The following is a 12,965-nucleotide window of genomic DNA, read 5'->3' on the forward strand; positions in this document are numbered from 1 at the left end:
GAGGTTACACTATCTTCAAGTCCAAAAGGTTTACTAAATAAATTATAAACATAAGTCACTTAAAAAACATGTTTAACTCACCAATAGCTAAGATCATTAATACCAATTAAATATACTCAAAAATTTCAGCCATCATATTCATCAACAACCAGGATATGTGATAATTGTACACTATAGATCCTATAAATAAAAGAAATAACATGCTAGAGGAGAGAAACACAATGACTGTCAGCCAGACTTAAACAACAATAGTGGGATGCCTAAAGCAGCACTTTTGATAATGAAGGTACTGAAACGTCCAAGTTAACTTACACATATTATAACTTGTTTCTCAGGGATAACACTGTGTCCAGTGTTTGCATAGATAAATCTTAATATAAAAAAAGCAGTATGTCCTCAAGTATAATTGACATTTACAACTGAAAAAAGTGAAAGTAAATGATCTCCTTAGAATACCCTCTGTTTACAGCCCCAATTTCACATTGTATTCTAGCAGCCCTAGGACACTTCGATTGCACTAAATATATTACTTTATATGGTAAAAGTGAAGTAAAGTAATATAAAGAAATATTCTTGATTAAACCACAAAGAATGTGTAGAGTTCCATTAAATTGGAAACATATAGATACAAAAAGAAATTGGCTCTAAGCTTGAATACTATTGTAAAGACCACTTAGAACACCCATGGACCAAAGGGTGTTTGGTCCATTCCGCAATTGATTCAATGAATCTACTCTACTTGGGACTAATTCAGGCATGGGCAAACTTTTTTGCCTTGGGGCCGCATTGCGAGCCTGGCCGGGAGGCCTGGGCCAGGAGGGAGGGGAGCCGGGCACACACTGGGTGGAATGGGCCTGGGAGTGAGAGCGCGGGTCCCAGAAGGGGCCAGGGCAGTTCCTGGATCATCCTCAGGTTGTCCTCCCAGAATAAGGAGGGACACGCAGCAACTGCCCCGATCCTCAGGCTATCCTCTTGGCTTTATGCCGGAAGATGGGCAAGACAAGAGGTGGCTGAGAGGGCACTGGGGAGCTCTCAGCCACCGTGTGCCTTCTTCAAGCCAGGAGAGACACAGGGTGGCTAAGAGTGCTCCAAGGGCAATCAGCTGCTACGTGCCTTCCTCCTCCATGTTTTTGGCAGAAGGACATGGTAGGTCACCGTGTCATTCTGCCTAGAGGACAGGGAAAAATGAAGAGGGCTTGAGGACCCAGGGGGCTACAATTATGCCTGGACTAACCAATTGTATTTAGGCCATAGAATTTCCACCAGGCCTTGGATCAAATTCCCACATAAGCAATGGTGCTTCTGCTTGGTTCACCTCGGAAGGCAGCTTAGCAACATGCATCATCTTTGCAAGTGTGGAGCTATTTACAACACTATAACACCAAAAGCTGTTTTTGTCCAGATCTATTATGCTCCAATCAAGCAGAAACCAAACTAAGCACACAATAGCCAAAACAAAGAAAGTTGTGGGAAGATCCACCTTTTTTCAAGAACCTAACTAGAGTCTGAGGGGACACAAGGCATGGAGAAAAGAAGGTTATAAAGTAGGGCAATCAAGATGGATTTCTCTGGGTAATGACCACAGCTGAACATGCAAAGGGCAAACTTCCACAGTGGATCTTTCCTTTCCTTCACTGAGAGTTTTCAAAAGTCACTTAATGGAATCAAGGGAGCTTGTAAATATTGTGGACTGTGCCTTATTGATTGGCACTGGGAGGAGAGCCAGTGTGGCAGTATTTGAGTGTTACACTACAGTATATCAACACCAATAGTTTGCAACTTTTGATAAACTTTAGATTCGGTTTGGTAATTTGGGGTGCTGATTCAGAAAATTGCATTGGATAGACCAGCTCTAGTTTCTGATACAGAACATAGGCCATCCAACAGTCACCATCTGCTCGCCCACAAAAAGCCAAAGAGCTGATGTGGTAGTAGTAATCTTTCATGGGTAGTCAACCTCTCCCCTCCTGACATCCCCGTTGCCTCAGCATTGTAAGAGGGTTTCGTGAGACCAGTCGCTTTTGTTGTCACATGGTTTCAAGGCAATGGTGTAGTAATGGTGAGGCTGCAGACCATATTTTTGTTCTTGCAAACCACTGGTGGTCCATGGACCACGGACTGGGAACCACTGATCTACACTGTAGAATTAATGCAGCTTGCTACTACTTTAACTGCCATGTCTCAAGACTATGGGATCATGGGATTTGTAGTCTGGTAAGGTACCAGCATTCTTTGGTAAAGAAGGTGAAATAAACACCTTTTAAAACTATAGCTTCCACTATTTTATAGCACTGGGCTGTAACAGTGAAAGTGATGACCAACTGCATTAATTTTGCCATGTAGTTGCACTCTAAGAGACCAAAATTTGAATTCCTGCTGAGCTATAAAAACTCCCTCGACAAGTCAAAAACCCTCACTCTGAAAACAATCCTTGAGACAGAGTTGCCATAGTCAGAAACAACTTGAAGGTACACAACAGCAACAAAAACAACCACCATTGACAGGGAAACTATCCAAAATTGAACAAAATAATCTTGGACTAAACTGCAGATTCCTGTATTACGGCAATTTCTTCTCTCACAAACCCATGATGTACAGCAGCTGCAGAGGAAAGAAAGGGAAGCTCATCTTCTTACTGGTCACTGCTGTGTATTAAACTCATGAAGAGATCTAGATAATTACTCCATATTACTGTTTTAGACCGCTATTACTGAATGTAAGTTTTAAAAGACCACTTCTAGAAACAGTGGCAATGCATCAGGATAGCTCAATGCAATTAAGTACTGTAACCCACAAATCATTTTAGCAGAACCGAATACATTTATCAGGAATATTATTATGTAATAATTTATGAAGCATTTACATATATTTTAAAGAAAACTCTTTGGATTAGAAAACAGAATAACATCCAAGTGGCTCCAAACTCTCTCTCTCTCTCTCTCTCTCACACACACACACACACACACACACACACTTTTTTATATATAATATATAGAGAGGGGGGAGGGGGGGAGAAGATTCATGCTCATTCTTTAATGAGCTGTTGAAGTTGGTAGGACATTTATGGGGGGAAAGCATAAAATATGGGAACAAATGTATTTTCAACACAAACATTTCTTCAGCAAATCTATACATAATTGGCTCAAATCAGATTTTTGGCCTTTGTACTTGATGTTTCTGATTTCATGAAGGGGGAAATCTTTCATTATGTAAAGTCTAGGAGATGTTTATTTTTAAACCTTTCATTATCTGAAATTGAGCACGTGCAGTACTTCCTCCAGTACTGGTTCTGAGAGGACAGTAAGTGATATAAAAGCTCTGCCTGCCTTTCAAGTCTCATCTTTAGTGGCTGAGTCACACATTCAAGCTATCACTTGATACTGAAGCCATCAAAGGATGAACATATGTATTTTCAAACTGGTACTCAGGTTATGTATCATAGGCTGACAAGTCATTTTTATTTCTGGGTTCTTAGATGTCAACATTGATTACAGTTGTCCCGCACCTCCCCACCACACACAGCATCCATGTATTTGATTATTCACGAGTTTGCCCCCGGCCCCTCCAAAGAAGCCCTTGCCCATCCCAATGCCAGAGACTGCATTGGGATGGGCACAACTTTAGGCTTCAGGAGGAACAAGTGTCAGCAAGTATCATGGCTACTACTCCTACTCCTACTACTACTAATAATAATAACAATAATAATAATTTTATTCTTGTAGTTCACTACCACCACCCCGAAGGGACTTGCCCTGTTTTTTCCGCTTTCATAGGCACCCTATTTCCCTAACTCTCATGAGTGTGATGAATTGACTGTGTATGGAGAGCAGAATTTGCTAACTCACTTTGGGTATAAAATAGAAAATAAAATTACATAATCCAAATTCCATTATTTTTATTCTTTAACTTTTTTAGGTTCACGAGTGAATTTGCTTCAAAATAAAATAGAATTTCCACACACTGCTTCTGAAGACTGGAGATGGGTTCAGACCTAGAGCCAAATCACTGTCTCTCAAAGTGTGAATGGAACCCCTGGTGATGCAATGACTTAAACCCTTCTGCCGGCAGGCCTGCTGACCAAAAGGTCGGTGGTTCGAATCCAGGGAGCGGGATGAGCTCCCACCTGTCAGCTTCAGCTTCTCATGCAGGGACATGAGAGAATTCTCCCACAGGATGGTAAAACATCCGGGCATCCCCTGGGCAACGTCCTTGCAGACGGCCAACTCTCTCACACCAGAAACGACTTGCAGTTTCTCAAGTTGCTCCTAACACGGGGAAAAAAAGAGTATGAATGAGGGTTAAAAGATCCAGACTGGGTCCACTTTTTCCTCACTTCATCGGATCACACTGAAATCCTGTTTTTTAGAATACTGTAGTTTAACAATTTATCGAAAGGTGAATCTTACCCGTTCTTTTGTTTTTGTCAACATAACAGTACTTCAATTCGAAGTCTTTTAATAAATCATGTATTTCCTATAAAAAGAAGAAAGGACAATATATCAAACAACAATTTACAGAGCACTGATCATTTTTATTTTAGTGCTATGGTTTTGGAATCATGCTTAATGAGTAACTATTGCTAAGATAACAGTTAGGAATTAATTAGACAAAAAGTTGTTTCAATAAGAGACTTTGAAAGCAAAAGTTCATAAAGCGTGAAAAAGCTTTACCAAAGACTGTGTTGCCCAGTACTGAGTTATCATAAGGATTATACAGTAAACAATTTGATAATAAGAGTCAAAGTCATATCTGCTATAGCATACAACAAAATCAGTTGCTATAAAATTCTTTACTCAGATGCATTATTTACCTGAAATAGAAGCCACAACAGATGGGATCTTGAATCTAAACTGTAACCATTTTGCTACAGGGAAGGGATAACGTTACACATAACATCAATTACCTCTTGCAACACCTATGATTACAGGACAATTCTTATCTGCTACTAGCATTTTGCATCTTCCTTGTACAACATATTAAGATTTCACTCTGAAAAAAATGCACTTTAGTAGCACAATCAAGGGGACAGAGAAGTACTGAATTTATATTTCACTTGCTTTATAATGCTTTTGCTTTTTTATAATGCAGCTCTGTTGAAATCTCTATGGAATACAGACATTAAATGGTTCAAAGAACTGTTATTATGCAAAGAGAAATATTAAAGTGGCAGGGTTGAGAACTGTTGTTTTTGTATGCTTTATTTTGATTTAATGCTAAATCTGTTGAACTTATCATGGGGGTTTGTGAAGCTAAGAGTTTGTGATTTGTCCAAGGTTACTCAGTAGGCTGCCATGGCCAGGGAATTGAATCCTGGTCATGCCAATCCTGTACACAGAGGTGGGAAGGGTGAATAAATTTACCTGTCCAAATGTATCTCTCTCTACAAGCCAGCTAGAACTTTAAGATCTTCTGAAGACGCCCTGCTCTCAGTCCCGCCTCCCTCACAGGTGCGGTTGATGGGGATGAGAGACAGGGCCTTCTCAGTGGTGGCCCTTCAGCTACGGAACTCCCTCCTGAGTGAAATTAGATCAGCCCCCTCCCTCCTGACCTTCAGGAGAAAGCTAAAAACTTGGATGTGGGAACAAACATTAAGTTACTAATTTACCAGTGTAATAAAAAAATATAAAATAGTGCAATGACAATCTGGAATGGCCACGGACTACGATATTGGACTGCATGGTTTCAATTAAGTGGTTTTTAATGTTTGATATGCTTTTAATGATTGTTTTAATATATATGTTTATTTTATTGACAGATGTTCTTATGGTATCGAATCACTGCCTACATATGTGAGCCACTCTGAGTCCCCTATGGGGTGAGAAGTGACATGGAGTAGGAATGCAAAATTACATTAATGAAGTGTACAGAAATAGGTCCATGGGCTCAAATTAAAAGTGAACAGTATTAGTCAACAGAATGAGAAGAGAAACTGCTCCAGACACATTGAAGCAATATGGTAGTCATTGATCTGTTTTGTCAATTCAAATAATGGAGAAATTCATCTATTAGCTAAAGCTCTGAAATTCTAGAAGAACATCTCCTGAACTGAGGCCATCACTATTACTTTTTGAACTGTCATAAAACAGTTTAAAATGCATTATACATTAGATTAATTATCTAGATATAAAGAAAACAAGGAAGGAATTAGTTTGCACGGATGAGATGGATAGAAGGTTATACCAATGAGAATGTTAAACCAGACTGAAAATTGTACTCTTGACCACATTTATTGTACTGACTGGCTGAAAAACTACTACCATGAGCCCAGTTGGGTGCTTCTGTGCGCTAAAATACTTCTCTCTCCTTACTCAACTTCTTAAAGAGATTGGCTGCCACTATCAACAAATTACTTATTATAATAAAACAAGCATTGTAAAAGTGGAAAGACCAAGTCACCTTGTATGGGAAAAAGAATCACGCTTGTGTACTCCAAGATAAACAACTGAAGCACCTGCACATAACAATCTGCTGTCAGATCACTCACATTTGGACCAAAGCTAAGGACTGAAACAAAGTATTTGTCCATCCAAAATAGACTGATTTTTACTTGCACAGATTTCTTCCATGACCTCGTTCATCTGAATTTATTTCATACACACACACACAAACATATATATAAAGAGAAATAACACTTCTAGGGGCCATGTAACACAGAGCCAGGCATGTAGCTGGGGGGGGGGGGCTTGAGGGGCTTCAGCCCCCCTCCCAAATTCTCATGGTGGTTCACAAAAAGGCCTTACTGGTACATTATTTAAACTGTTATGTTTATTCATATCATGATCTGATCACCATACTCAATATATCCCATATGCTTGGGGGTATTGGGGTAACGATACAAAAGGTTTGCTAGGGTAGACCCTCGTTCACCCAGACTCAGCCCCCCCCCCCCCCCGAATCGAAATCCTGGCTACGGGCCTGCTTAGAGCAGTTCACAAGAATTTAAAATCATGCAGGTGGACTTTTAAAAAAAATCCATCTAGAATAAAGTGAAAATACCATACAGAGAAGCTAGGAACCATCCCAGGAGATCTGGAAACTATCCAACAGATAACAGCTGTGACTTTAGTGGATATAGCACATCTTCTCTATTTGCTAGTTACATGAAGCCATCGTGTCATGGGGCAATGTCAGAATACCAACGTGATTACTAGCCAAACTACACATTGCATTTAAAACATTTTAACTACTGAGTAATTGGCTTTCTCTCTTGACAAGAGTGCTCTGTCCCAGATCAAGTCTTTTTCCTTTTTCTTCCTATTTAAAACTATTCAAAGCAGCATCTTCAGAGCAAAAGAAAGCTTTATGTGACTATTTTAGGCTGGAAAATGGGGGGAGGAAAACTACTGCAATCCCAGTCCAGATGAGAGCTCAGCAACTTTCGCTAAAGAAAGTGACTTATCTCATTTGAAGCACCAAAATACTTTTAATGCACCATACAGTTCCGACTGAAGCAACATGATTCGGTACCTCTTAAATACCCACAATACCTTATAAGACTCCAGCAAAACTCAGTTGGTTATAAACAAATCTCTCAGCTCGACAAGGTCTCCTAGATCATAACATATTCCCATTTTGCCAACCTGCTAATTCAATATACAGAGCTTAGTGAGTAATGGGGTTTGATCTGAGCAGGATCAAGTGTATTCTTTCTAGTCAAATTGGATACTGGTCTCTTATTTCATCGGTTAACAGCTGTCAAATGCCATGTTAATAAAACATGTTGAGGCTCCTCAGACTGTTTAGTATACACTGATACTAAGTTACTGCTGCTACTCAATAATCAAGCACATCTGCCCAGTGTGCATGTGTGTTTTTATTTCTTGCCCCCATCCATCCATCTACCTTCCTACCTATCTATGGTGTCGTGTGTGTGTGTGTGTGTGTGTGTATAAGCAAGAAGAATAGTATCCAAAATGAGAATTTCAATTATCATAGGAATATGGACACAAGGTGAAATCTGTTGGAAGTGTTATGTTATTTTCATCACTGAAATACACACAATAAAAAAGAGCAAATAGCTATTAAAGAGAATTACCCTTTTCTATATAAAATGTATTTAATGCTTACAGAAGATACAATAAGAAAGTATGCTGGGAATTGTCCATTAGATATGAAACGTAGATAGTACAATCAATATTCCATATTCACGGGTTCTGCTTTCAACCAAATGCAGGTCAAAAACATTAGGGGGGAAATCCTCCCCAAAAACCCACATGATTTTGTCACATACTGAGCACCATACTGACATGTAAGCATATCCTACTGTAGCCTCCTATTATTTCACAGATCCTCAGGCTCTGTAGATTTGTTTGCCATTTTGCTATTGAATATACAGTAATGGGATTGAGCATCGATGCACATTGGCATCCATGGGGTTCCTCAAAGCGAACCCCAGCAGATACTGGAGGCTCACTGTAATATTTTAAAGAAATTCATACAACATGCTAAACTGACCAACTAAGTCAGTGGTTCTCAACCTGTGAGGCCCCAGATGTTTTGGCCATCAACACCCAGAAATCCTAACAACTGGTAAACTTGCTCGTTGTAGGCGAAAACACCTGGGGACCCACAGGTTGAGAACCACTGAACTAAGCCTATTTTCTAGTGCTGAAAACACATTTTTTTTCTGTCAGATTAAGCAATGTTCTACAGACTGACAGTGTTTGCATTTACAGATAGCACTGCTAGAGTCTAAATGTTCTGATCTGTGGATTTCAACTATTGATTCAACAACAACAAACAGAATGGACACTCTGAGATGATATCAGAACTGTATTATGCACCCACACTAGCCCTCTGAAGCAAAACTGGGGACTTTCTAATAATTATAGGAACCACAGAAGCAGCCAAATCATGTTTACTTGTCAATTTGTATGCTGCTTTTTTTCTAAGAAGACCAAGTACAGAGCTGGATACTATGAAAGCTAGAAGATTCCCTTTTCAAGGGAGCAAAACACATTCCTCTTACTGTATAATAATAATAATAATAATAATAATAATAATAATAATAATTTATTTATACCCCGCTACCATCTCCCCAAGGGACTCAGTGTGGCTTACATGAGGCCAAGCCCACAGTACATCAGCAAAAAACAACAACAGCAGTAATACAAAACAATAAAATAAAGCAAAAATAGGCAGTAAACATCGACAATAACACAATAACATTTAAAAACCAATGGCTGGGCCAAATGCAATAGTTAAAATTTAAGTATAATGCTGGACAAGATCAGGTGAAATATAACTAGGATAGAATTTCGGAAAAGAATGGGGTATACAGACAGTTCTAGATCACTAATAAGGTGCCATTAGGTGCAATTAGTATTGGTTCCTTCTTCATCTACCATTTGGAAATCTCCACTGTTCACACAGCAGAATAATCAAAATATTCACCCAACACAACACCATGCACATCTTGTAGTTAGTAGAGGAGGCAGGAAGACAGCACCGTTTTCCTGACTGTCATATTTTGATCATAACACCACATCCTATGATTGTAAGACCAGCTGGAGTTAGGTGAACTTACTCTTAAATGGATATAACAAAAAAAAAATCAGTCTTAGACTCATGACTCTAATTCTATTTCTCACTAATGTTCTCATCCCTTGCTCTTTCTGTCCCTTGACTCACAGCCTTATAAACTGATTGCATAATGGCTTTATTACTTAATCTTTACAGAATCTCAGCTTTACCTCTTCCCCACCATGCGGCATTCTCTGCCTATTTCATAATATAACTGAGTGCTCAAAATGTACTCAGCAAATAAATAAATAAGCATACCATTTATAAATATTTCTCTCGTGTTGATCTTTGAGGTAGGCAAAGCTTCAGCAATGCCTATGACCTCCCTCTCCCCACAAACCCTGGCATATTTAATATTAATTTAAAATGCTGATCATTTCATTTCATTGCATCAGATGATTAAAGCTGTTAGTAAATTCAGTACAAGGACTGTATTAAGATGTAACAAGAGTGGTTAGTACAAAAGGCGAGTTAATAACAATCTTTTTCCATATTTAAGCTAGGAAAGTGCTTAATAGTATAATCCAAAATATCTACTCAGAAATGTATCACCTTGAATTCAATGGTGCTTCCTCATGGGTACTTAGACATAAAAATGCAACTGGATTACAGCTCCCTAGCATAATTGTATTGGCTTCTGCCAATTAATTTCAAAATCTAGGTATATTATAGAATTGATTTTTTAGTGTTCTCTGTTCAAGTATGCCAACATTTGTGACAACTTATTCTTTCTTTCTTGGATTTGAAGAATATAAACAATAGGGAAAAATTATGCATGTTTATTCAAAAATAAGTCATATTATATCCGATGGAGCTTAATCCCAAAAATATAGGTATGCAGCTGCCACTTGACAACATAATTTTTGAATCTAGAATGAATTATTTTTATGAAGTATGCCAAAATAAATGTTTAAATCTTGAGGGTACTGCAAACTGATTCCAACCATGTTCAATGAAATTGTTACCCAAGTGCATCTTCTACCGTGATCTATAGTATGATGAGATCTTAATTTAATAAAATTTATTCTTTCTTTCTCTTTTTCTTTCTTGAGCTGAAATCTCTGTAGCCAATCGAATTACTCAGAGTAGTCTGCCAAACCAGATGAACAAAAGTCACAAACACCTTGCTCCCAAAAACAAACTTTGATGTGCTGCTCCAACTCGGCTGTAAAGGATATAACAGTGTCCATTACAACAACCCAGTGTCCATTTCCCCTCCATCCTGAATTATTCTCAACTGCCATCAAGTCAACCCTATGAGCGAGAGATCTCCAAGTCATCAACAATCCTGCTCAGGTCTTCCAAAATCAGGGCTTTCTCAATTAATATTTGATTAAGTACCTGCAATGTGTCTTCTTTTCCCACTACCCTTCAGTTTAACAAGCATTATTGTCTTTTCCAGTGAGTCATATCTTCTCATGACACAGCAAAAGACTCGATTGAGTGCCCTTCCAGACAGGCCCTATATCCCAGGATCTGATCCAGGTTTTCTGTTTATCCCTGATTATTTGGCAGTGTGGACTCATATAATCCAGTTTAAAGCAGGAAACCTGGGATCAGATCCTGGGATGTAGGGCCTGTCTGGAAGGGCCCTGAGCCATCTTGGTTTCTAGGGAGAGTTCAGATTTGATTTCCTCTTGTGTTTTTGTTTGTTTGTTTTTGGCAGTCCAGGTTATCCACTGAAGTCCCCTCCCCACCCCCCACCCCCCAGTACCATATCTCTATCAAGAGTTTCCTTAGCAAAATTCACTCAGAAGGGGGTTGACTTTGCCTCCTCTAAGGCCCATGGTCACAAAGTGGGTCTCCACGGATGAGTTGTAGCACAACAATTTTTGTCTGTAGTAGTCCAACACTCAAACCACTGCAACATGCTAGCTGTGGGCCTTTTCACACAGCCCTATGTCCCAGAATATCAAGGCAGAAAATCCAACAATATCTGCTTTGAACTGGGTTATCTGAGTCCACACTCAGATAATGTGGGATTTTCTGCCTTGATATTCTGGGATGCAGGGCTATGTGGAAGGGCCCTATGTTTCTTCACTGTAAAACTGAATAATTCCTGAACCTGAGCTTAGAAGTAATGAAATATAAATAACACATCTTTGTGTAACTTGCTACATTTGAAGTTAATAAAAATACAATAGAGTCATGTTTAAAAGACAATGTCTGTAGTTCCTATATTAATATAATGAGACTCGTGCGCCAACTGCGACCATACCTCGTGAAGGCTGATCTGGCCAGGGTGGTCCACGCCTTGGTCACCTCTAGAATGGATTACTGCAATGCGCTCTACGTGGGGCTGCCCTTGAAGACGGCTCGGAAACTTCAATTGGTCCAGCGGGCAGCAGCCAGGATGCTAACCGGGGCTCATTATCAAGAGAGGTCTACCCCTCTGTTTAAGGAGCTCCACTGGCTGCCTTTTATTTTCCGAGCCCAATTCAAGGTGCAGGTGCTTACCTACAAAGCCCTAAACGGTTCGGGACCACCCTACCTGCGTGACCGCATCACCATCTACGAACCCACACGCTCGTTACGGTCATCCGGAGAGGCCCTGCTCGTGATCCCACCCACGTCGCAAGCGCGCTTGGTGGGGACGCGGGACAGGGCCTTTTCTGTGGCGGCCCCCAAACTTTGGAACGCCCTCCCAAAAGATCTCAGACAGGCCCCCACTCTAGCCGTCTTCAGAAGGAATTTAAAAACTTGGCTGTTCCGTTGTGCCTTCCCAGACTAGGAATCCCCACCCAAGTCCTAGTAGCACCTTAGCATAACAAATTGTCGCTGCACACTGCACTTTCAACCTTACGTGCCTCCTACCATTTCAGCACTTTGAACCCTTGTACCCCAGTGCGCCGGCCGAACCAGTTTTTAATTAATGTCCTGATGTTCTGCCATTGTCGTTATTTGCTTATTTGCTTACTGTTGATTTGCTTAGTTATTGTGGAGTTATGTTATTTTGCTCATTGTTTGATTTGCTTTGTTATTGTGATGTTACGTCCTTTATTGTATTGTGTTCTGAGGCTTCAGCCTGTGTAAGCCGCATCGAGTCCTCCGGGAGATGCTAGCGGGGTACAAATAAAGTTAATAATAATAATAATAATAATAATAATAATAATAATAATAATAAGAGTTTCTAGTTAATTTAAAGGACATTTTAACTTTTATTTATATAACCCTCTTATGATTCCTAGGACATTTTCCTCTCAAAAGTAATGGGGAAATGATTGTAACACAATGAGAAGTGCTATTTTTCAAATCCTCCAGTCGTATTAGAAATAAGTATGAATATCTTTTGTAAGTAACTTTCCAAGTTGTATTCTGAACAGAAACATTTATTTGAATGGATGGGAATGCACTGAAACATTATGTTTCGTATTCTTTATGCTATAAAATTATTTTCACTCTGTGTATAACCCTAATATAATTTACTGAAACATCAAGTGAAT

The 12,965-nt window shown here is 39.5% G+C and overlaps 1 protein-coding gene across 1 annotated transcript in view; it reads right to left on the reverse strand.

The window, feature by feature from the left end:
- RAVER2 (ribonucleoprotein, PTB binding 2) overlaps positions 1-12,965 on the reverse strand; it is a 43,019-nt gene that overhangs the window by 20,506 nt on the left and 9,548 nt on the right. The window contains exon 2 of the mRNA XM_060773670.2: positions 4,407-4,473. Coding sequence (XP_060629653.2) covers positions 4,407-4,473 — 67 coding nt within the window. The remainder of the gene's footprint in view (positions 1-4,406; positions 4,474-12,965) is intronic.

This window comes from Anolis sagrei, chromosome 4 (genome assembly GCF_037176765.1).
Source record: "Anolis sagrei isolate rAnoSag1 chromosome 4, rAnoSag1.mat, whole genome shotgun sequence".
Lineage (NCBI taxonomy): Eukaryota > Metazoa > Chordata > Lepidosauria > Squamata > Dactyloidae > Anolis > Anolis sagrei.